This window comes from Pseudopipra pipra, chromosome 10 (genome assembly GCF_036250125.1).
Source record: "Pseudopipra pipra isolate bDixPip1 chromosome 10, bDixPip1.hap1, whole genome shotgun sequence".
Lineage (NCBI taxonomy): Eukaryota > Metazoa > Chordata > Aves > Passeriformes > Pipridae > Pseudopipra > Pseudopipra pipra.
This window is the reverse complement of record NC_087558.1, coordinates 15,356,071-15,382,601: the sequence shown is the minus strand read 5'-3', so window position 1 is coordinate 15,382,601 and position 26,531 is coordinate 15,356,071. Positions and strand designations below refer to the sequence as shown.

Genomic DNA, 26,531 nt, shown 5'->3' with positions numbered 1-26,531 from the left:
TTGTTCTTGTCCCTCTTCTTACCAGGGAAAAGAAATAAATTACTTTCTCTGGTGCCGACAGCATAAGGTCACATGGCAAAGTGCAGTAAAATTCTGAGGTGTCGGGTTTGGCTTCCAGCTCTACCACAGGGCTCCACCACAGAGCTGCCTCCAACAACACTTGGTGCCCTGCAAGAGACACTGGAATGTCATGTTTCACAGAATAAGAGTGAGATGTGTCAGACTTACAGCACTATGCAGTCAGCACAGCAGCTCAATTAGTAGCCACTGCTGCACTGTGCCTTCCTTTACAGGGCTCCGCAGATAAATGTACATGGTCACCACTAGGGCAACTTCAGGATATACCAGGGTCATTCAAATTACTTGATCTTGATTTTAAAAAGACAGCAGTTTACATATGGCATGTGTTTAAATGTCTTTTTGGCTGAAGTTGCTGTCAATAAAAAAGATTTTCATCTTCTAATCCCTACACAAATCCCCCATTTGGCAGCAGCACTGTCAAAATCATCTTAAGAGTTGATCGAGCGCTCAAAGAAATGTTTCCCTGCCTTTGTTCTTCCTTTTAAATTTCTCCATGGGTAAATATAAATATGTGAATGTGTAGATTTTTAAATGCAGATAGGATAGAAAGGGACCAGTTTCTTTTAATGAGTGAGGTCTCTTTCATCCACTGTGGACAGAAAGAAAGAACAACCAAATTTTACAGTTTTACAACAGTAACAGGTTGTTCTAAGTGTTTGTCAGCAGCTGAAAAATAAGTAAACAAACCTTCATCACTTACTAATAAAATATTCCCTCCCTATTCTTTTCTTTTTCTCAGACATAGCATTATGGTCCACATACTCATGTAACCTCAAATGCTACAAATATTTAACAAATACTATTGGTGGAAACCTCTCCATGTCCCTTCACAGCAAACAGGACAGCTAGTTCACGTTGTTGCTCCAAAAAGTTAATGTGTTTCCAAACAGATCACATCAGCACCCCAGGCTGAAGGGACAGATCTTGCAGACCAGATCACCAGAGTCACTGCTCTTCTCTAAAAGAGAAATGCAGCTTCCAAGAGCACCCTGCCCTGCCCACAGCCCTTGCACAGCAGCAGCCCAGGAACCACTGCCAGACCTGGAGCTGGCCAGGACCATTCCCAGAGCAGAAAAAGCATCACCATAAAGTGAGAACTGCTAACACAAGTACAACCAGCTGAGGGAACAGGCACTTGCTTGCTAAGATGACTTGCTGTATTTTACACCAAGTTCTTGAGATTAGGGCACCTGTGTTTGCTGAGGAGTTGGTAATTTCTAAAGTTTTGAAGGCAAAGTAGTATTATAGAACAGCAAACACCAACAAGAGCAATCTCATCAAGTCTTATTTACAAAACAGCACAGAAAAAGTAGGAGGAAGTAGATGCCACAAAACATTCAACAGATTTCTGTATTCAACTGGAAGCAGAAATATGGTCAAAATAACTATATATATATTATCACAAAGCAACTGTAAAGGCTTTAAACATGACCAAATTCTAAATAAATGCCAAGTCTTAATAACACCCATCATTTGGGGACAAAAAAGATTACACTGATTTATGTCCCATGGCACAACAGCAGTGAGTACAGTGATAAGCTGAACACAATGAGACCCATCAGCCTCCGAGTCACGGTAATCTCATTGCGTGGATGAAAAAGGTCAGCTCAGATGGATCAAACTAGAATGATTTGTATAATAATACTCAATTCTTATATAATGTTTCTCAGCAGCACTTTCAAGGCACAAAGGAGGTCAGTGTCATTATTCCCATTTACCTATGGAAACCCAAGCACATGGGAAAGAAACAGACTTAAAACTCTCATCGAGGAGCTTCAACTGCAGTGCACATAAAGCCCCCCCAAACTGAGCCTGCTCCTCACTGATGCAAACCCAAAATAAAATTCTGCCAGTGCACTTAAGTATGTTTCTCTCAGAACAAAAGGACTTTGCTTCTGCATAAATTATTTTTCCATCCCTCAGTCACCACTATTGCTGTTTCTCATGGAGAGAAATCAGTGTTGCTATAATTTCATATTTTAAAAAAACATCATTACTACATAATTATTAATCCTCCTGGCATTTGTGCAATATTTTTACTTGCACGCACAAGGAAAAATTCAATTTAAATGATCTTCAGCTTCAAGCAGTCACAGATAAAGTTATTCATGTTTATGTACATGTACCCTCACATGCACACACTAACCATCCCACAAGACTCACTTTAAATCATTATGTGGAACCCTAAATAGCTTAACTTCACACAAACAACATGCACTTCTATACAAATATGAAGCTAAAGAGATTTTAGTGATTTTTCTTCCTGTATAACTAAATCTGTTAGGTCTGCAGCTTAGTTGCAAAGAGAATCAGAAACAATGTCAACTGGAGAATCTATAGAATCTGTCATAGCCAGTTTGAAGGAAACCATGGCTGATGGGGAGCACAGCCCAGCCAGCTGGGGTTACACACAATGCCTACATCAACAAAAAAAGCTTTTGAATTTCCAAACAAAACACCAGGGAAGTGTTGGTAATTTGGATTTCATATTCAGAGCTCTAAAGAAGTGTCCACATTTTAAAAGTGTCTCGATGAATAGCCATTTAAATTAATACAGCCTGTGGCAGAAAACCCCAGTTCAGAGTTGTGAAATATCAGCAGTCCATCAGGATATTTTGCAATAACTCAGTGATGTGCCCTCAGGATCCTTTATTACACTACAGCATAAACTGATCTCCAAGATCAGCTATTACAACAGCATATAGAAAACCCGAATTATTATCATTAGTACACAAGTATTTTCTTGGGACATTTATTTGTTTATTCTTTGCATAAAATTACTGGGCCAGAAACCTAACTTTTAAAAATTCCATAGTCTGTAGAAGCACGTACATATCTAGAAATACCTCAAATCAAAGAGATCTGTAGAAAAGAAAAAGCAAAATGGGGCAGATAATATTTCAGTGTACTTTAGGCTTAAACTGAACAGTACATTTTCAGTCTTTTACTGCTCAATTTCAAACAAATTTACAGGAGTTAAGAACTGCATGAATCCAAAAGTACCAGGCACAGCTCTGTGGATAACCAATTCCGATGTCTGGGTCATTTTAGCAGGTCTCTTCAAGCACATCATGAACAAGTTCATTCCATTAGAGCAGTCCTGTGCAATAAGCCCAATCAGGACTTAATAAAAAATAGGTACAGCATAATAAAAAGATGTAGTCTGTGAGCATTAACTTCTCCTCTAGCAAAGTAAACCAGGAAAATACCCAGAGGTTGTGCATGGACACTAAAGGTAATGGTGGGAAAGATAAATGGAGCCTGATCAAACTGATACTGCAACAGCAGAAAGAGAGTAACTGCTTCAGATGGTCCAGGGGAAAAAGGGATTTTGGAAGTTAAGCCAGAAGAAAAAAAAACAGAAGAAAAGAAGAACAGAAGAAAAGCAGAGGAAGTAATTTTGGAGTGCAAGGGCCAAGTAATTAGCTATTTTGATTACACATTTTTAACGACAGACACGAAGACAGAAAATTTCCTCAACATAATCTTATCTCGTGGTGCTAATGCTAGAGAGAGAGAGACTGCAGAATGAGCAACAGCCAACTTGGTGTCTCAGGACACCTTCCTGCAGTTTGGAACAGCATCCCCAAAGATCCAGGCTGCACTCTACTGTTATTGGGCAAAGTGGCAGAGCAGTGGGTTTACCTAGAACAGTTCAGCATTTTTCAAAATTAAACCCAGTAAACCCAGGGTTACACAACAGATTTCACAGTATAATAAAAGATCAGAGTCCATTATTAAAAAGGAAGACATTTTGCAAGGAATTTTCTATGTGCTCATGGCTCAGCACTGGAATCTGAAACGCTCTTTAATGCAATATTGGTAGTAAACTAGTATGTTTGTGCTAGAGGCAAATAACAAACAAACACACATCACAATTATCTATTTGGAAAAAAAATTATTTAAATGCAACTTTTCTAAGCAAAAATTTCTAGCACTTGAAATCTGATACTTTCAGGAAGATCCTTCTTTGAGCAATTGGCCTCTCTCCTTTGCTCTTGAAGGTATCATAAATCTATCATGCCTCAGTCTAACAATACTATGAAGGCACATTATAGATAGGCCCAGATATGTAGCAATAAACTGCTTTTATTTTTACTTTATTTTAACTTCAGTAATGGATAAAACAATAAAAACTGTCTTCATTAGGAAGCTCACAAAGCCCTGATAAGATACAATGGATCTGAATGTCTGTTCTGAGTTTCTTCCCTCCTCCTTAATTTCCAAAGTCCAGCAGTGGACATGCCAAAAAGAAATAAGTAAAAGACACTTCAGATTGAAAGTAAGAGATAGCTTAGACATTGGCTGTATCTATACAAGTTTTCCCAGCTTTTATGGAATATTTGATTCTCTAAGAAGAGTAAGTCATTGTGAACAAGATGTTATATCTCAAAAGAGATGTCAGTGATTTTTAATCATATCTCAAGGTTAAAAAAAATTCACTAGATCATAATATTGCAGAAAATATACCAAAATGGAGGTAAATAATACATCCATCATCCCAGGAGCACAGTCTGATAAAGAGGGGGATAAGGATCACTGAGATATTACTACTAACAATATTGTCCTGTACTTATAAAGTTATTCAATTATTTTCTGTATAAATCCATTGCTTGCCGCAGAAATTATTTGAAAACGTTGCACTTATTTTAGTCTTTTTCCCTAGAACCATGACACAATAATCACAAAATAATGAAGCACAAAGGGCAATTATCTCAGCAATGCACAATAAATAATTCTCAGAGGCCTACCATCAGTCTGTAATGTTCTGCAAAGTTTAGAAAACTGGGAAGATACTGAAGCTTTAGCCATTTTCTGTTTAGACTCTCTCATTTCGATGCCCTGAGCCAAAAATCATTCTTCCAGCTAGTACATGCATTTGTTTATTGCAGTGGCTAACAGTAAACTTTACTTAGAAAGGTTGATTGAAATGTTTTCTGAATTGCAAATCCTCAAGTTTTCTAATATATATAAGGGGTTGCAGCTTTATTTTTACTGGAATACTGTAGCTGTTATGACTGATCATAAACTGGTTTTGAGTCAAAAGTGATTAATCTAGAAGTAATAAGATGAAACAGGACAGGACAAAATATAATTGTGCAGAACACTTAAAAGCATGAAGTCATGCTTAACCTTCTCTGTCATTTTGACAACAGAGTATGGGAACTTCAAGGGTGGAGCAGAAATCAGGAAATTCGGCATATTATTCACCATGAAGGAATGAAAAAATGGGCTTATTTTAGCCTCTAATTAAATTACTTTTACTACACCCTCTTTTCCCCTCTGAAAGTCTGAAGATCTTCCAATCTTTTCTACTGACACTTATATGTCAGTAATAAAACATCCACCATTTAAGTTCCGAGTCTCCCAAACGTGAATCAACCATATACAGTGAAATAAGTCTTAATGTACACTTCTTTTCTAAGTATACAAATAGAATTCTCTTACCTTTTGTTGGACTCTGGTTCTGATCTATAAATCCTTTCAAGTCTCCATTTGTGGAAGTCACACCAACCTGAACAAAACATTTTTGAAGTCTTAAAATACGATAAACCTTTCTTTGTTTTCTAATACACAACTAACAATATTATGAAAGTAATCTTTTGAAACACTATAAGATTTGAGTACTTCTGTAAGTAATTGGGACAAAGGGGCCTGGTATCCAAGTTAAAAGAAAACAATTATATGACCAAGGATCAAATATTTGCTTTATTTTACAGAAGTATGTAGCAACAATGGAACCGATGTTAGGGCTGCTTGCAGAATTTTAATAATCTCAGATTAGAACATAATTTAATTTTGGACAAATTAAACAGTAACTAAAATAAACTACACAAGAATGAAAAATACCTACCATAAGCATTCAGACGCTTGGTTCCACTAAGAACTTGTATTCAGCAAATAATTTTTGTAGGGAAAAAACTGCACACAGCATTGTGTGAAACTATTTCTATCAAGATTTTTTCACCATCAGGGGACATATAAAATGATTAACTGTTGCTGCACTAGTCTGACTGTAAAACACTGCCTAAATGAGCTAATTAGGTGCTTCTGTAAACAAGCCCTAAAGATGCTCAGTGCAGTCCCCCAGTTTATCTCAAACGTTGTTAGTATCCCACTTGCCCTTGTCTGTCTTTCCTGGCACACCCCTCTAGACTCTCATCACTGTTTCTCGGGGGCAGTCAGGTGCTTTGGCTGTTGCAGGCGATGGTACCACCAGAAGCTGTTTTGAAAGAGAGCAAGTGTGTCCCATGTTCCCTCCCCATTTCCCAGGCTGTCTCCCAGCAGGCGGCAGCAGTGCAGCAGAATGCAGCGGGGCTGGGGAGGGAACACCGGGATTGGAGCAGGGCAAGGGAATGAAGGCATGAAAACAAAAGCAAAACCTCTCCTATCACGATCTGGGAGCAGATCCATATGGAAAACTGAAGCACTCTGGTATTTTCCCCCCCAGGTGCTTGGGTGCAAGGAAAGCTCGTCTGGCAAGAAGCCGCTGTGGTTCCTTACACTGGAATGTGTTCTCGAGGAGAAGTTTAAACTAGAGGTTGGAGAGGTTGGTAATTGCACAGTGAATAGCACTGGAAGGCCATTCCACTGCCAAGGGAAGAGCCAGCACTCCTGGATCATGCTACTGCTGCCTTTGCACAAACAACAGCTTCTCCCCAGGCCCCTTGCCTCTGCAAGAAGGAACACAAATAGGAGTAATTCTAAATTCAGAGAAGAACAGGGGTCCACAGGGATAAACATCATGTTAGAGAAAAGGGCCTCAATTCATCTCAGGAGAAGGGATAATAATTATGATGAACATCCTCAAAGACACCACTGCAATTTGTTCACAATTGAACATTCAGCTCTAGATTTACAACTGCATTTCCCTATTGATTCATATCAGCACCTCAATTAAACACTGAAGGTGATGTACATGTGCAGTGTCAGAATGAAAAGTCTAACACTTACACTTCATTCTCTGAAAGATTTAGATTATTTAACTGAATCCATATTTAAGGCAATATAAAAAAGTACTTGAGGGTTTTTTTGTGTGTATGTTGTCCTTCAGTTATCCAAATGACATAAGATTATAGCAGAATTTCAGTTTGCACATAAATATGTTACTTTCATTACAATGGTTCTAAGAGCACATTTATAAAGAGCATCCAAAGCAGCATTTTTCTAAATTTAACAATCTTTGTATCTAAGTTTAGAAGAGTTTGAAAAGAAACTTGAATTTTGTGAGAACTTAAATGAAAAATATGCCAGACTTAAAGGAATTTGCTTCTCTTACAGAGGAATAATCATAACTAAGCCCTCAGAAGTAGCAATGTGTGATATAATATTGCAATACTGCAGCAGAACAGACCTTCACAGTATTCCATCTCAGTGTTAGAGGTCTCAGGCCAGGTTGTTATCTGGATCCCACTGCTTCTGGGATCTTGTAATTTAACCACTCCTAAACTAAAACCAGCAAACGATCAAACGCTTAATTGGTATAATTTGTTATTTTTGTATGTCTCATGTGATATTTCTGCTTTATAACAGTGCCCCAGAGTGTGGATTACTGGGAATGGCAGGAGCTGCACTGCTGCTCCTGTCCATCTGTGGCATGATGAGCCCAGCCACGAAGTAAGATGGAGAAAGCACTTAGCAGGCCTTTGCACACTGTTAAATACTTCCACTGAAGTATTATGCCTTTTTTATCAGGCAACTAATTGTCCAAATGGGATGAGGGGAAAGGAAAAAAGAATCACAACAACCTCTTGTAGCTTCCCAGCCTTCTCTAAGGCTTGACATACTCCTCAGGGCAAGTCTCCTAGACCAACTGCAGCAGTTAAACTTTCCTCCATGCTGACATGTGAAAGGAGAGCTATCACAGCCATTTAACTGACATCATCTACAACAAGACAACCACCCTGAGAAGCAGTGACAAATAACTTCACATGGATAAAAATTCAGAGCCAAAAATCAAAACTAACAGACTTACTGAAAAAATCTGCTTTAGTCAGATTATTTATTTGGTCCTAAAAATAAATTTACCATGAATATTTGCTCATTTTTTCCTCCATTTCTCAATTCTGTTTTGGTGCCTTCTTACCTGAAGGACAGATGGGAATGGAAGTACAAAACGGGCAAGAAAAACACATTTTATGATATAAGTAAAGAATGAAATAACCCAATAAGATAAGGTTATTAGAATTACATCCAGGTGCAATGTATATTATATATACACAGCATCTCATCTCCAAGAGAATCTGTAACTTTTACTCAACATTTTATTATTTGTAGCTGCTTTGTTTGGATTAGTTTTTTATGGAAGGTGAAATTACCCATAAACAATATTTCACAAGCAGATGGTAGAAAGTGTCCTGCATTTAAAGGAAGTGAACAGTGAGCCAGTCTTGATATTTTTCCAATCCTGTACTCAAAAAGTTAGGAAGGAAAAACAGTGATGGGGAACATTATTCATCTTGCATACACATCCAATCTATGGAAACATTTTGGCATGTGCTTGAAGCACAAGCTTCCTTGGAGGGAAGGCTGTTCACCACAGCTTATGGCATGGGAGATGAAAGGCCATTTTAGCCTAAACTCACTGCACTTGGCTGTGATGCAGAAGGATCACAAACATGCCCAGACTCTGGGCCCCCCAGCTGGGGGCAGTGATTTCAGAACACAGAGGTGGCAGCTTCCCTGTGTGTACAAGTTTAATGAAAGATATGTGCCCTTTAAGAGTTTTTAGGAAGATGCCCAAGTTCCAGTACTTTGAAGTTCGCCTTCCTTAATGCTTCAACATAAAGGGAAAAAATATAGAAATACTTTCACAGAGAAGTTGTCTCCCTCAGCTCACTTTGCAGATCATTAAACCATATCCAACAACATAACAGACAAACACTAACCTTGCATCTGAAACAGGTTTTGAACTGCAGAAACCAACAGGCATATGCTAAACCCCCCAACTCTGCAAATTCAGAAGCATTCTTGGGCCTTCTAACAACATCAGAAAACACTAGGGCTGACACTGATACCCTGAGTATCAGTCTAAGTAACTAAGGTTTGGAAAACCTGAAGAAGTGCTACAAATAAGGACACAAAGCATACGACCATGCAAAATTTCAAAGCATACATACCAATAAAACATCTCCTCTATAAAGTAATCATAGCCTTGCAAAACCACATGTCTGTATTCAGCACAAGAATAGGTTGCCCAGACTGAAGGTTCATGTCTGTCCTTGGAGACTTTCAAAACCCAGAGCCCTGAACAAAGCACCAAGCCACTGGATTCCAGTGTCAAAGAGCTTTACACAAAGCAGCACAATATATGGCCTCCTGAGATCCCTTCCAACCTATGCCACTCTGACTCCATCACACAACACTCCAGAGATTTTATTGGGATTGGTATTTATCCTTTGACTGCATCAAACAAAAGGTCAAAACCACAAGTGATCTGGATTTGTTCAGCTGTTCCACATACATCAGTACAACTACTTATTGAAACTAGAGATAAGGATGATCTGTGAAATAATAAATCAAAGGGCTTTGCATATACATATCAAATTATCTTCTGTCTTGGTAAGCCTGAATCAAAAAGTGAGATGTAAGACACCTCAAAGTCTGGAACTACACACCAAATGAAGCTACTAATAAAGCCAACAGAAACTTCTGAGAGTTGAGAATTAATTTAACCAAACTATGCTCCTGGCACCAGTGTAACCCAACATGTACAAAAGCTTTTGCAGTTACTGAACAGAGCACCACTCTGGGCTACCTGCACTTTTACCATGGGGCACTTCTTTGGGGTTGGTTCCTGAACCTGTTCAGATTTACCCAGACTTCAGGATGCCCTGTCAAAGGCTGTCAACAGGCAAATTGCCCAGGGCCCAAAGTCATGCTCAACTTAGTGATCACCAAACTTAATCAGAACTGTTCTCTATACAAATTGTGTACCACAGGAAGCACAATTAGGCAGAAAATTCAAGTCAGGATGTTAGACACTTCATAAGCATCCTTAGAACCTGGGATAGAGGAGTCAAACATGGAGCCTCCAGACACCACACTACAGGTTTGTTAATGCAGCAAGAGAAGAAACAGGAACACCCTCGGTCTTCTAGAAACCAAGAGTGTACTGACATAAGTAGAGAAATATGCAGTCTTTCTGTTCTTTCTTGAGTTTTGAGGCAGACTCAGTAGAAGGATTTTACAAAGGTGACAAGATTCAACACAATGAGCAGCTCTCAGGTGAGTTTGGAGCAATATTAGAAGAATCACAGACTGACAAGAGTATCTCAAGTTGGAAGGGACCCGAAAGAATCAGTAAGGGAACAGCACAAAGCATTGCCTCACTTATCAACCTGACCCACAGCTGAGTGGACTCCACATCCTTAAAGAGCTTCAAGCCAGTTTAAATTTATCAAAACACTGCAGAAGATGATGGGATAATACATTTGTGGTGTACAACAATCAGACGAGACTTTTCAATGTGAAGGTCTTAGTGCTTGATTTCTTATGTCTGTCCATACAGTTCTGAAAGCCAGCAGTGGCTGGCAGCGTGCCAATATACAAAGTAATACATGTTGCAGTTATACTTACATTTTTAGCCGTCATGTCAGACAGTATTGCTTTATCTTTCGTAAAACCATAAGATATCCCTTTTCATCTTCACAGAATCTTTAAAATGAACATCCTGTAAGAAAGTTAATGAAATATCTTAGGTGAAACCCCACTTTTTGATAAAATCAATCACCACAATAGTCAGGTTCTTCACAGATACTAGAAATGTACATTGCTTGGGACAGGTAGAGATGAAATCCTATACACAGACACCAACTTAAAGAGAGGCCTAATTACATTAATGTGCTAGCAAAGCATGTCATGCCATTACTGAAGCTTTTTAATTAAAACCATGCAATCTTTTGCACCTAATACAGAGTATGTCTTTATAAAAGGGAAGTGAATTACTTCTCTCCATTGTGTCTTTAGCCACCAACAACAGAGAAAGGTTTTAATGAAATGTATATATATGGAAAACATTCAGTATTTTTAGGAAACATGCAAGAAAAACCATTGCAGTTCAAACTCATCTTTTAAATATTTTATTAAATTTGTGTAATTAGAATTATAATATTAGAATTCCAGGAAAAGACAAACATTTTGGTATACTGAAAAGTACTTAAAAGTGACTTATTTTTTAAATGAAAGCTTCCAGAAGTCTTAGAGAGAACAGAAGAAAAGTTACAAATCAATGCTGGCAGCACAAACCATTTTAAAGATAGAATTAACTTGACAAAGTGTTTAAGTACTTTGAAAGTACTTTATAAGTACTACCTGCAGTTAAAAATGAACTATAAAAGACATTTGAATTGCACTTGTATGTGTAAGAGAGAGAGAAATGTTCACACTTTCAAGTGTGGAATTAACTCAGTTAAATTAGGAAGATACCTAAACTAGTTACCAAATATGAATCACAACCATTTACAGCAGAACTCACCACTACAAAAGCAGGGTGAAATTCATGTTACTTCCTCTGTATTTTAACCTACATGAGGTTTGAGAACAGGCAGTGCCTTCACCTCCTTCAAGGAAAGTGCCAGGAATTGTTCCAGTGTGTGCACAGCTCATGGGGCACTCTACCACCACTTCCCATCACTGCATTAGTAGTTTTGGACAGCCCAGAATATTAAATTCTAGGCTGTTTCTATACATGTCTTGGTTTGTTTGGCCACCGTATCAATAAAACTTTTAGTGGAAAACCATTTTACTCAACACAGAGGTGTCCTCCATTTCCTGCTGGATGAGTTGTATTTAATCCTTAGTGCCTCCATTTATTGCAGCCATGATTAAGCAGTTGCTCCAGCATGTGAACACCACACAATTCTACTAAGATATTCTCCTGTGAAAATTTGTACGTTTCACTTTTATGACAAAACATCCAAGAAAATAAGAATAATTTTTCTCTGACTTCAGAGAAGGTGCTACTGAGAGATATCTATTTACAGCCTGGGGAAAGGGGCCACTGCATCTGTACAGCAATCCTGAAACCTGAAGAAGAGTCATAGAAAAGCCTCAAGGCTACAGAGGTCATGGAAAAGAGCAAAAGCTGAATTTTTGCATTGCATCTGAAAATTATGATCTTTGTGCTTGTTCTTTTTTCACCTTTCTCATCCTTCCACACAAACTCTCCAAATATATCATTTGGAGCTCTGGCCAAAATTCATGATGCAGTTTGACTTCTCTTTCTTTAAGAGGCTTTACAAGTAATTTACTCAAATAAACCATAGTTAAGAACACATTTGCTAAGCAGTTTTAATCCATTTACATATAAGCAAACCAGGTTCATCTTTAACAAGTTATTTGCTGTCAAGCTTAGTGATCCAGAAGGTATTGTCCATAAACTATTACAGTCCTTCTCCACAATGCTCTTCAGCCAGTATGAACAGTTGGTATTCTTCCAGCTTTATGAACACATTTTGTCAAGCTCGAGAAGCCAGACTTTGTGACCCCACCATCTGCCATGACCTCTTGTCAGGTTCAGACAAAAGAACCGACACAGATGGCCTCAAAATGGAGATTCTCTTCATCCCCAATTGCTGCTTGTGCTTGCACCACACAGATGGAAAAACATAAAACTCGACCTTTTTGTTCTTTAGCTGGTTCCTACTGAAATGAAGCTGCATAAAGACAAGTTCAGAGCCAAAGCACTTGAGACATGAGGATTGCTTTATTTGAACTAAGATTGCCCCGTCATTATCTAAGCCTTGGTTTATAATCCGCTCCCATAATTCTGCCTTTTGGTCCTATATTGCATGGTACAAGGAGCCAACCAAACTGTCTGACTTTGTAAACTTTGACTTGTAGCTTCTTCTAGAACATCTGTTTCCTAATTGCTTATGCCAATGACATTAAAAAACCAGTTTGAGCATTAAATTTACAAAAGCCCAGATAATCAAGCTCTAGCTACAACAAAATTGTTGTTCATTTGTACCTATTCTCCTTACAAGTTAAAAGTCAAATCTATTGTAAAGTTTCTGTGATACTGAAGCTGAATCCCAGTGCCAGAAACAAAACAAACCAGAAAATAGTCATCTGCAGAATGACATTACCTTCCTTCTTACGTTTATTTTCTATGGTCCAAAGTCTTATTGTTCAATTGTCCCTGTAAGGCACATGTAGTGAGTAAAACCTAATAGTAGAAAAGAATAAAGTTACGTAACAAAACACTCTGCCCTTGAAAATTAAGATTTACCACACTTATCCTGGTTTCTCTTCTCAAATTATCAGTACTTCACAATCAGACCTTCGCATAGACCAGCACCACACCAAGATCCTCCTCAGTGCCAGAGGCCAGTTCACCACATGAAGTGTCATTTTTATGTAAATATTACATCACTACTAAACAGCTACAAATGAAGACAACTGTTGGATAATTACTCGAACTGTTAAGACATTAAATCTTCATGGTACACATCAAAAAAAGGAGATAGTTTAGGATACTAGAATGATTTTTATCATCAATAAGGAGCACTTTTTTCATTTACTTGGTCAAGAGTACTGCAAAATGAAAATTATTCCAAGTAACTGGGTCAGCTAAGAGGAAAGTGTGATCAGTTTCAAGAAAAAGAAACCTGCATTCCACTAGAGATTAATTTATATTCTTCACACCCCTCTCCACAGTACTGACTTCCAAGCTATGGTACTGCAAGGCTGACTTCAGAAGACAGCGGTAACAAAAAGATTCCTTATTAATCAGTACAGGCTCAGCGTTAAACCACTAATTTATGCACAGCATCTACATGGTTTAGACCACCTGTTACACATATGCTGCTTCTTTGTGTCTCAGTTTTCTGACCAGTAGAATTTCAAAATTATGAAGTACTTATCAGAACTCCACCTGCTCCCAGGAAGCGTTTCCCTATCTTGTTCCTAAAAAAAAATTTCAATATCCACCTCCTTTTTGAAGAAATTGAGATTAAAAAAAGACCAATTTTAGTGAAAGTATCTGTATGTACAAGTAAGATTCATTTCTTGGTATCCCACGCAACAGAAATGCAACTTTGTTAGCAAATTTCTGGAATTTAAATTACAGATTTTGTATCCCTATAAGAAAATTCCATTGATCTGCCAACTTTTTTTCTGAGTCCTCTTCAGATGACTTAGTCCCAGTTTTATCCTTCATATACACATACAAGAAATAAACTCAGCCTACAAACTGCAAAAGGCAGGAATACCACGTAACATCCGGCTTGTCACTTCATGAAGCACTTCAAAAAGGAGTGTATTCAACAAGTCACACACAGAGTGGGAAATAAGTCACCACCTTCAGCTATCACACAGTAATTTGTATTCTGAAAACAATAGTAGAAAGTAGCTCTTAGGAAGCATTTGAAAGGAACTCCCACCATGATGTGTATGATGGAGGAATTGCAGGTGTAACTTCTTTTTCCAGCTTTTACTGTGAGCCTTTTACTGTATGCCTTCAGAAAGTCCCAGGAGATAACAGACAAGGTGATCAGAGAGACTCAACAAAGGAAAACTAAGGGACTTGACCACTAAATGATATTAGAAGTTTTTAACAAAATAAAATAATTTGAGAAGAGTAGTGAGTTTAAAAGCTTCGTTCAATCACTTTTATTTGACTTAAAAGGTTGCAGCCTACGAATCCAAAGTTTTCCCTCCTACAAGACACGAAAATGAAATGAGAATGGCTGCCTTAAACCAAGGTGCAAATGGAAGATAAAACTACCTGAACCGAATTTGAAAGCAAAGATCTCACCATGTAGTTGAGACTGAGCAAAATCCCAACGTGTCATCAGAACAAATCAACTGGCACCTGACAACAGCAGTAATTATGACTCAAGTTTACACAGCACAAAGAACTTGGAAACACAGCCAAGGCCTACCACACAAGTTCAATGAGTATAAACCATAGCACTTCAGTGGTATAATGAACAGCCACCACCCAGTGTGGTTTGCCCAAAGCACGTCAGGGGAAATGCCCCTTTAAGGACTTCATGCAGCACATCCCGGGGCACCAAATTAATTGGATCATGGTCAGTACTCTCAGACTCGATCCCAAATGCTACAGCCCCACTACTCCCACCACTTGCTGTATCTCTCACTGTTGTACTTATTACATGACTAGCAACGTACATATTATATGCAGATGTAAGTATTACGTGACTGTATATGTTGTACAGATATACGTGACTCCACAAGCACCACTGATGGAGGTTACTGAGTACCTTGAATCCCAGGGATGAAGACAGGTCTGAGTGGATGCACACGTGACAAGAACACACAACACAGGGATAAAATCCAAAGCTGGATTCAAACTCTTCCTTAGTTGCAAGTGCCCAAAGTCTCCATGCACTGAACTGCACTGCTGAGCCTCAAGTTCTGCTGCTTGTCCAGTCCTGACAGTGCCGAGTCCCAGATCCCAGCAACCTAGAACTGGATACTCCTGCCCTCAAGCGACTTAGTTTCTTAGGCATGTTCTCAGACATGCTCAATGTCATGCCAGTACTAGCAGTAAACCTTATGTCTAAGAATAGGAGCAGCACTCATGGCTTATGGCAAAATCAATGAGGTGAAGCATGTCCACTATTGCCCAAATAAGGAGAACATTACATTAAACATATGGTATAATTCCCAAGTACTTGAACCTTTGAAGGCTCTTTTAATTCCCCAAACCAGCTTATTGTCATTCAAGATAAAGTACCCAGGGTCTGCTATCAGAAAAGGGAGTAACACTCATGCAGCACGTAAAACAAGATGATCTAAAATATCTTTATGAGTTTTTGTGCTAGTTTAAAGATAAACCAGCAGGGGAAATGAACTCAACTCAAAAGAGAGATTATAAGTCAGAATAATAATTACATAAAATAATACAATAAGTACGATTATACAGACAAACAATTGGTTTTAACCCACAAAATCCAAATATATAACCCAGCACCCTGGGGCATGAACAGAGTGGTGTTCTTTGGGCCCCCTGAGTCCAAAGTAAAAGGAGAGGGGAAAACCTGTTGGCGAGAGTGCTGTTGCAGTCTGGTCAAGAGTGGTGACTGCAGTCCTGTTGGTGAGAGTGCTGTTGCAGTCTGGTTGAAAAGTGGTGGTTGCAGTCCAGTCGAGAGTGGTGGCTGCAGTCTGGTTGAGTGGTGATCTGCAGTTTTCCTCTGGATCCCACGAGTGGTTAAAAAAGTTCCAAGACTCCAAGATTATATATCCTCCAGTTCAGGCAGGAATGCTCAGTACTTCCCTCAGGGCGGGGAGTTCCACAAAGGGTGTGAGGACAGAAGCACCCTCCTATCTCAAAGGCCTCTTAACACCCAGTTTATAGCCTGAGGAGTCAGGCTGCTCTGGGCAGAGGGTGTCTATTGACAACAGTTTCTGGGAAATGGCATGGAAGGCTATAGAATACACAGTTTTGGGTTACACCCATCCAGTGATGAACTGGTCCCAGCTGTTCTAACTAGGACAGTTTTATATACAACTTTTATCAGCATAGCTACATTTGGAATTAACAAAAATGTAGCTGCAGTTTTTTTTAAGTAGCCAATCTATAAGCTCATCTTTTGTTCTCTCACTAGGTTTCTCTCAGTTAAGCTGAGCTGAAAACAGCATCTTTTTGACTACTGAGACTTCACACAAGCTTCTTCACACCAGCTCATATACTGTATGATACATCAGAGAATGCTCTAGATATTAATCTAGTCTTGCAATGAGTTTTAATTTTGAGATTTTAAATTTCTAGAGTTACCAGTACATTGACAAATACGTGGAACAGTTGCACCACCCTGTTGAGATATACTTTTGTCTACATCCCTTAGCTGGAAGGATCTTAACATCCAATGAACTGAAAATAATTTTACATTTGCATTTAATTAAAGATCACCAAGTTATATAGGGATAAAAAACTTGATGGTGAAGAGACTTAGCAGCTATTTCTTACATTTTCCTTCTAATTTGCTAGAAGCTTTGCTCTAGTTTAAACCCATTATTAACTCTACTCTCGCATGGATTAAAGATTATGACAGTATTCACTGAAGGGTAAAGGTTACAAAAAATTTCATACTTCTGTAGTTATAATTCAGTACAAAGACAGAAAGGGATTTTTCTAGTGATGCACAAGCTCACAAATACTGATTACAGCACACAAAATGACCTGAAGGACACAATTCCACACGATGTTGTACTGCTCTAAGATCCCCCCTTTGCTAACATCGCTAAAAGGGATCTTCCACCTTTACCCACTTCTTCCACTTTCCAATTCTTCTCCAGGCTACATGGTCTCAACAATTCCCATTCCTACCTGACCTCTCAGTGAGCCAGTTCAGTTCTCATACTGTCAGGATTGCAACAATGGGGCTGAAAGGGGGTAGAAGAAAGTTCTCCATGTGCTGCGACCCACTGACAGCTCCAAGGGCCACCCAGGTCTGTGCACAGGACAGGACCAACCTTCAGAATTAACAAGCTGACTGACCAGCTCAGTCTGGCTTTCAGAACCACATCATGACTCCATTTAAACAAAAAGCATTTATGATCTCCTCGAAATTTACTGTTGAGTTGAAATGTGCCAAAAGGTTGGACATGGTTTGTTTATATAAAGACTACTCCATGCTTTTGAAGAGGTCACTGGAGTGTGTGCCTGCTTCAAAACTCTACTAGGAAGAAGGGGGGTATTCTGTCTTCAGATCACAGCTTTCCCAATTTCTTATACAGCAAGAAGTGGGATGAATAATTTGCTTTTGACAGAGAGCAGAAGCCTGCTATTACACAGAATCAATACAGAGCTTGAAATTTTATCAGCTGTAGGTATGAAGATATTGATTTAAAAAAATTGTTTAAATGTATTTGGAATTGTAAGTTGAAATTTAAATAAACTGAAGTTTATGACAATTTGATTGCACATTTAAGAGAAGAGAAATATATTGCTCATGTTTCTCAAGTCTCAAGGTCAAGTTTATAATAAAAGGAAAGGTTACCTAGCTCGTTCCTCCCAAGGCATAGAGAGCCCACGCACGAGAAGGTTTTTATTGCACCCTGAGGACAGGAGCTCACTTTCACTTACAGTTTCTAATCTCATCCACAATTCTTGGTCATGTTACCATCATAATACTTGGATGACCATTGTGGTTCACAAGTGACTTTTAATGCATTGAGGCATCAGCATTCACAAGCCTCAGTGAGCAAATACTGATACATTTGCTTCAAGATCTTAATTCCCACAAATACCACTATAATAGCTGCTACCAAGTTGAAGAATTCCTCTATACAACTTCACTAAAAGTTCACAGTCTTAAAGATAGTGAGTACCTGTCACAACTCCCTAATTTCTTTCTGCAAATGACCTTTTTTATTTTTTATCCACTTAGATCTTGGGCTGAAATTCACAATAACAAAACAGTAAATGAAAATGGTCCCTTACTCTCACAGAAAACATTTGCTAACACCACCCCCGGGAAATGGATTATGAGTTCCTATCAAAACAACCTTCCCATACACCCTCCAGGTGTTACAGTCACCCAACAGGGATTAGTGAGGGACTGTGGAACTAAAGTACTGAAGAGGCTGTAAGACAGAGCTAATCATTTGTATTCCCACCCAAATCAAGACAAATCTGGCAGCAACAGGAATCTGATAAAATAGGAGAAACTGGACTTGCCAAACAGAGGAGCATCCCCTACCCTCCACAGGAAAAAAGAAATTAAGCTGCAAGGCCAGAATTACATTCACAAATGGATTTGGGTCTAAAGAAGTTAAAAATTTCATATTTTGGACACAAGCACTCCATTCACTGTTAGGAAAGAATCTAGGAATAGAAGTACAGTCCACTACCATCAGTGCTTCCTCTTACTGTTGTTTGAGTAAAACCTGATGGTCAGGGCACATCTCACTGACTGAAATAATGCAAAACCAGTCAAAAGAAAAGGATTATCACCTTTATAAAGTGGATTATTTCCAGAAGCTTAGTTAACTAACAGCATGTTCAGAAGTTTTGTGAAAAACCTGTCTGCTCAATGTCTATCAAATATCCTAAGGACTGTAAAACAGGAAGATCACAGTGCCACAACAATTCCGGATGGTGCCTTCAGAGATACCTCTGGAGGAGGCCCCTCTAGAATTCAGGCTTAAGTGATTTGGGAAGGTAACAGTATCAAGTCACCTTCTACTTCTCTTTTAAACATTATCAAGTCAGAAAGAATGAAACTGCCAACACCTGAACTGCTGCAGTTCTCAACCAAGCACACTAACAAACCCACTCGTCTTTTCTCAGCTTAGTTCCAGACTCCATTGTGACAGTCAATACTAGATGTGAGCTGGATGAAGCATTATTTTATCACCAAGTTAGTGGTGCAAAAATCTAAAAGTTTCTACAGGTTTCAGTAAAGACAAATATTTTCAAAAGTGGCTTCAGTAGGCTGCGGATTTTGCAAACTCTGTTCTGAAAGGCAAAGAGTTTCTTCAGCATTACTAAGGGAATAGCTGCATCTAGAATTATTTCCAAACACCATCCCTTTTCATTTAATTACTGTTCTGTATTTCACTAGAAGTAGGATATTCTAAAAGGCTGTGCTTTTGTTGTAATTCTACTAATGCAAACATATTAGTATAAACATTAGCATATATTAACATATATAGTAGTCTTGCAAGGTGAACTATCGTAGGCCTGCAGTTTGATTTGCTTAGATTGATTGTTATGCTATAAATATTAAAAGGTATAAAAGTAAAGTTGAACAGTCTGTAAAGACCTTTACTGGAAACTATCACTGCACACAGGAAATCAGACCAAGGAGCAAAGAAGTTCCTTTAATGAAACTCTGAAAGTAAGATCACTTATTACTGTCTCAGGTTCTTGCAAAAGAGCTGTAGTCTCCAAATCAAATAACAGGGGAAAAAAAGAATTCATTTCATTCTACTACTGGATGTTACAAAACACAATCAATCCAGGAAGCTGTTATAAAACTGTCACTCCCTACCACACCTGCACCTTTTACAGTATTTCCTTGCAGATACCAAGTTTCCCAGATCATTCAATAGGCATTTATGATTTCAGCTCTGACACAGTATGTGTACTATTACCACACTGGGACACTGAGATTGTTTTTCACCTAATACCTGAAGTTTTGGGATAAACCTGTGTGATTCCAGTGACTTCTTGAGTTTGCACACAAAAAAATCCACAAGTATATTTCCTTGCACCAGACTAGGCTGTTTATTTCCAATATTTCAAGATTCACTGCTGCCTCATTAGGAGTCCTGTCCTGTGAATGTAATTGGAAAGGAAGAGGAGAAAGCCTTAACCATTACACCCAAAAATATATAGAAAAAGCAAACCATTTCAGAAATTGTCACTTAATAAAGACAACCCTAAGAACACTATTTTAAGGTAGTACATCAGAAGAAATGCAATTCCAAGAACTGAATTAGGCTGGCTATAACTAGAACTCATTCTGCTTCACATTAGGATGCAGAAGTTTAAATACTACCACAGTTTGGGCTGCAGCAGCTGCCCTTCCTGTCCATGGCAAGTGGATTCACACTCAGCTTTCAAAGGCACAGTGACAAGGCCTTCACATTTAAACCCAATAACATAATAAACCCTAGACAGGGACGTAATGTCGGAGTTTTGGTTCCTATTTTTTCGCTACACTTGTAACAAGTTTAGCCAAAGCCACTGAAAGATATTCCCTGGAAGGGGGCTCACAACCCTGCAGGAAGTACATCCAGATGCTCCAGAGGCCCCTTCAGCAGTGTCTACAGACAAGAGCAGACAAAGAATTGTCCTGTACTACTGACACCCCTGCAAACTGCTCTGTGCCTTTGCCCAGCTGAATTATTTGGTCTATCCCCTTTACCCTGGAGAGCTGCTGGCAAGATCCTGTACTGCAAACTGCATCTTATCACTCTGTGCAGTGAGGCTGGCAGTCAGAACTCCCAGCAGCAATGAAGAGCATTCCTATCACTGGTGTGTTCTCTATAAAATTAATTACATCAATGTAGTACAAGTCAAATGGTTTCTTTTTGCTGTGCTGCATTAGTGATTTTTGTCCAAAGGAAGTGGTTAACAGAAAGCCCAATAATTTGACAGTGAAATAAAATCACTCTTAAATTCACTCATGAGACAATCTTGTTAGTATTTAATAATTTTCATTTTTTTCCCCTAGTATAAAACTAAATCATTTGACCTGTTACTCTTTACTCTTCTAAAGGCACTAGAGTCACTTCACAACAAGAAACATTTCAAAGGAGGAAAATTTTTGTCCCCTCTTATGACCATCTCTCCTGCCAAGTCTTCTCCTTCCTAGAACTCAAACTTCTCCTTACTCTTCCAAGTTTTTTCAAAGTGTTGTAGTTAGCACTCTACATGTTATTTTAAACAGAAGTTCCTGAAATTCAGCACTTCACTGCATACAAAACATCTTTGAGTACACAAAGCATTGGTACAAGCATGGGCTGTGAAACACAGTTCTGGGTTTGTCCTGTAAGACTGGTCATCTCATGAGCTTTTGTCCCATGTATACAGATCATACATTATTTGTGTTTGGCAGGATATAATATAATCAATTAACTGAAGTTAATTTGGGAAGGGTAAAGAAATTGAGAAAAAAATATTCATTTCTCTTTTAACAGCACCCATTTTTACTAGCATAAAATTATTTTTTAATCAAAGATTGTATCAAGCTGCAATTTTTTACAGCATCACACAACCTCCAACGTTTTGCTATTTTCTGTCAGCACAATTAAGTTACATCAGTGATAGCAGTTGAAAAAAAAAAGTCAACTGTTAAAAGTATTAATGAAGAGTCATAAAAATAATTTAACTAATTTCAAAATTCCAAAAACTGATCGAGTAGTAATTTTAAAAAAAATTTTACACAGCATGATAAATCATATCAATGTAAACCACTCATTTTCTCCGTCAAATCAAGAATTTAGAGAGAAAATGAAACCCAAAGTCCTTTCCCCAGCGGACAGCAAGGGCTGTGACACAGAGCTCGGCATCCCCCCTTGACTCAGGGAGGGAGTACGCTCTCGTCTGCGGTTTTCTCCCACATTTCAAGGAAGTTTGCTTATTCCGTATTTTCCTCCTATTGTTTGTATTCCCAGCTCCAACAGGCGGTGTTTACTCCGGGTTCACCTCTGCCGTGGAGCCCTTTCCAGCCGGGCGCCGGGGCAGGCCTGTAACTCCCAGGAAGAGGCAGCCGGGGAAGTTTTGTTGTGCCGGGCTGACCCTGTCCGGGTCAGAGCCGTGGGTCAGACCCGCCCCGGCCCCAACTCCCAGCACCCCGGGGCCGGGCCGGGGGCCGGGTCGGTCACTGCGGGTCCCGGGCCCCGCTGGCCCCGCTCAGCCCGCACGGCCCCGGCGCGGCCCGGCCGCCGCTCCCACGATGGAGGAGGTGCCCCGGCTGTCACCGCCGCCCGGGCCCGCCCGCAGGTGTCGGGCACCGACTCCCGCCCTCACGGGGCGCCCGCCCGGCGAGCGGCGGCACCGGGCGGGGGCGGCGGCGGGACCGCACTGCCCGCGGCTCGGGGGGGCGGCGGGCGCTGATCGCTGAACAAACGCGCTGCCCCCCACCCTCCAGGGCCCCCACACCCGCCCCCCGCTCCCCACTCACCCGCAGGCCCGGCCAGGGAAGGGGGGGATGGCGGGCGGCGGCGCGGGCCGGGCCCAGACAGCTGCGCTGAGGCGACGAGACGGCGACGGTCCCTTGGCAGCCGCGGCGGCGGGGAGCGATCCAGCCGCACCGCGCCGACGACGCCTCTCGGCCGGGCCGGCGCCGCGCCCCCGGCGTTGGCGAGGAGGCCGCGGAGCCGGGACGCCCCGGCGGCCCCGGAGCTCGGCGGCAGCAGCGCCCGCAGCGCCCCCGGCCCGGCGCGGCCCCGCCGCCCCCCCCGCGCCCGCCCCGCGCGCGGCGCTGCCCGGTCCTGCTCCCCCGCACAAGCTTGGCGGCGTCTGCCGGCCCGCAGCGCCCATTGGCCGCCGCGCCGAGTGACGTCAGGCGCCCCCCCCGCGCCATTGGCCGGAGCCCGTGTGTGTACACACAGCGCCCGCCAATCCGCGGCGCCGCGGCCGGGGGGGGCGGGGCGGAAGGGCTCGGCCGACCCAGAACCGGGGCCGCCACCGCCTGCCCCTCGCGGCGCGCGCCGGGCTCCGTCAGGATCGCGGGGACGCAGGTTCGAGCCCCGCCACAGCCCCCCGCGGCCGCACCTGCTGGTGCTGCCGGCCGGTGCGACGTGAATAAATAAATAAATACAGGGAGAGACTTGTCTCTATACACAGCTCGCGGCGCCGCGCTGTCTGCGGCCGCCGGCCCTGCCGCTTATTTTCGAGGCGGTGGCGGGGCCGCGTCCCGGGATGCAAAGTTCAGCCCCGCCGCGGGTCCGGCGCCTCGGGCAGCAGGAACGTCCTTCCCGGGGCGGGCTCTGCCCCAGCCCCGTGAGCTCCCTCCTGCGAACAAAGGCGCCCGGGCCCCGCAGGAAGCGGCGGGGCCGGGCAGCAGCGACCGCGCCCTCGCACCTCGGCCCCGCCCGAGGCGGCCCCGGACAGCCCGGGACAGCCGGGCCCAGCTCCGCACCCTGGCACAGCCTGGAGACCTTCCCTTTATAAAAACTGATTTCAACAAAGCGGGATTAAGTACCTTTACAGAGACAACATAAATAGAAAGCACTCCCAGGAGTAAAAAAATAAAATGGGCACTAATTCTGTTGGAAGCGACGCTGGAACATTTGTTAGGACAGGTTTTCTCCGGGGCAGCTGGGCACAGGGCCAAGGCTCGCAGCTACACATCCTTCACATTTGTGGAACAAGCTGAGCAAAACAAGGTTTATGGGGACACAGAAACAATATTTAGGTGCTTTAGGTACCTCTAGATCGTACACATACTAGATTAAACACGGTAAACTTGTGTTTTTTCTTGCTTTACAGACAACATTAAATGCTCTAGGAAGACACATTTGATCCTGTCCCCTTCACTAAGAAGAGAAGGAACGTCATAAAACAGGTGTTCAACCCATAAAACAGAGTTCTTAAATGTCAGTCTAAGGAAAACATTAGCAAGCTAGACCTGTATGTTTACCTCAGTGCAGCAGTTCACAACTGAAAAACTAGCATTTGCCCAGGAATTTGCTGACTTTGTGGTTTCATTTGCTTTTCATCCTCTATATAATACTTCCATCAGATGTAACAAGACCTTTTACCAATATTTGTAGTGTTATGCAAGATACATTCATGAAAGCACTAAAAAAATGCAAACTGTTGTGTATTCTCTTGCAGACCCCCTCCAGCAGGTACAACCACAATTGCTACTGTGATGCCTGCCCTGACACAAGTGCAGAAGGCATGCACTGCCTTGGAAAAGGAAGCAAACCAGGGTGGCTGGTTTATTGCACTATTCAATAAGTTACCTGAGCTAAACAAATACTTGAACTCACACCTAACCTCGATAAAGACACTTGGGCTTCATATATCTCTTTCTGGTTCATTGGTCTTGACCTTTCTGCAAGAAACACCAAGGAGTTGAAGTCAGATGCTAGAACTGATTATGAATGTATGAAAAATAGCCATTTTAACCACAAAGGAGAGAAAGAAAAGTCACTCCTGTAGTTTGCATTTGCTTTCTACAGCAAACTGCAGAATAACTATATATATATATATATACACACACGCTTGAGTTTGAAGCTGGTGAGACAGTTATCAGTTCACATGAGGGTAAGGACACTACAGAGGTAACATTCTAAATCAGTCCTTCAGAACTTTCACAAATCCCAAACTTTATCCCAGAATGAGGGCTGCACTTAAAAACAGCTTAGAATTGGGGTTTTTTAGATATGCTAAGGCATGGGTTTAGCAGCTACTTACAGTCCAGCCTGCACTGTGGGGAGCTCTCACATCTCCCTCCAGAACCTGTCAGTAAAGGTTGTCTTATTTTAAATAAAAGTTAATATGAGTGAGGTTCTACAGTGGTCTTCACACCCTTCTGTTAAGACAGCACAGCACCTGTAAAATCATTTCAAATTCATTATCAATTAACAGGTACCACTTTTAGATATCAGCACATTTAAAAATTCCTGGGAAGATCAATTTTTCTTGTAACAGGTAAGCAAAAGAGACTTTGATCAGTATCCGAATTTCTTCAAGATGGCTATTAGTCTGGTTAGTCCTTGGGCAACTGTGCATCACGAGCTGCAGCAGATTCTCTAACCTCCAAAGGCTCCTCCATCTTGGGAGACTTAAAGACACCTCCCTGTTTGTTTCAGAGACTTACTCACTAGTTTGAACCTCTTCACAACAGAACTCAAAACTCTGCATTCCATTTGAATGGGTCAGCTGGTGAATGTACTGAGGCTTTTTTGCATCCTTCCTTTGCAGTGAAGTTTCTCTCCTGTAGATTTGAGGCTCATGAAAGGAAAACGGGTGAAATTTCCTGCTTCACAAAATAAAACAGCGACAGTGGTAAAATGGTTATCCTGAATAGTTCCTCTAGGACAATCCCTAGAGCAAGAGGACTATATAATGTCTTGAGTATTTGGATATCTTCTATCTCTTTAGCTGTGCTATTGCCAGGAGGAAAAACCACCCCTGTGCAAAGGTGCAGTCTAAGGCCCATGGCTGCTGAGTTACCTTCAGCAAAGTGATTTGAACAGGATCAGGCTCAGCTCCCATTGGAGCTCCATCAAGGAACACTGCCTGAGCAAGCCCAGCAAAACCACAAGATTAACAAGTTAAGGAGCTTTTGTCAAAAGGGCAATAGATGGACATTATCCCAGGGCAGATATTGATGACTAAACTCTTTCACAGTGAGAGCAAAGTCTAAAATACCAGCAACTGAGGCACAAACTCCAGCCCAAAATACCACACTGAAAGCCTTTCTGTTCGGCCTTGGAGAACCTTCTTGCTAACAAGCATTTTCTTTAGCAGTGACATTGTGAGGACTGAGAAAAGTCACAAGCTGAACACAGGAGTTAAAGGAAAGCAACCGTTTCATATATCCTGTAATTGCAGGTTCTTACTTCACAGCAGGAGGAGGAGGACTATTTATATTAAAGTCTTAGCACCATTTATAAAAAAGGTATATATAGACTGTATAGCCTGCCACATTACTTGAAATCAGCAAACAGACCTGTTTCTGGACTTCATTTAAGGATTCCCATTAAAGAAGGTTTAGGAGAGAATGGTCTCTGCAACTTGGAAGGACACCCAGAGGGAAAAAAATTTGCCAAGATGTAGCAGGAGTTGAAGGGCAGAAAGTAATAGAAGAATAAAAAAAAAAGGCATTTTAAGCTAGGGGTGACAAGCAAATGAGATCTAGTTTGAAGAACACAGCTAGAGTAGATGCTCCAACTCATAGTATATGATTGAAACAAACTGAGGAAATAGGGTACAATTTGACCTTCCACGTTTCAGCACAAGAAAAAGTGAATGATAGTCCTTCAGCCCTCTTCAATGACAACTGACAAGTCAA

At 41.0% G+C, this 26,531-nt stretch overlaps 1 protein-coding gene and 1 long non-coding RNA gene across 9 annotated transcripts in view; one reads left to right on the top strand and one right to left on the bottom strand.

Moving 5' to 3' along the window:
• TFDP2 (transcription factor Dp-2) overlaps positions 1–22,936 on the bottom strand; it is a 52,862-nt gene extending 29,926 nt beyond the window's left edge. For 2 of the 8 annotated variants that reach the window (XM_064666436.1, XM_064666440.1), the window contains exons 1-3: positions 22,686–22,936; positions 10,660–10,753; positions 5,530–5,596 (exon numbers count right to left, since the gene is read on the bottom strand). In XM_064666436.1, coding sequence (XP_064522506.1) covers positions 5,530–5,596; positions 10,660–10,674 — 82 coding nt within the window. In that variant the 5' untranslated portion in view covers positions 10,675–10,753; positions 22,686–22,936. Of the gene's footprint in view, positions 1–22; positions 169–5,529; positions 5,597–10,659; positions 10,754–22,685 lie in introns of those variants that run through there. The other 6 variants (XM_064666435.1, XM_064666441.1, XM_064666439.1 and 3 more) reach the window with 5 other exon arrangements.
• A 320-nt stretch (positions 22,937–23,256) lies between these two features.
• LOC135419701 (uncharacterized) lies at positions 23,257–26,395 on the top strand. Its single transcript, XR_010433108.1, has 2 exons — positions 23,257–23,892; positions 23,996–26,395. It is a non-coding gene; the product is annotated as an uncharacterized LOC135419701 (long non-coding RNA).
• The last annotated feature ends 136 nt before the right edge of the window (positions 26,396–26,531 follow it).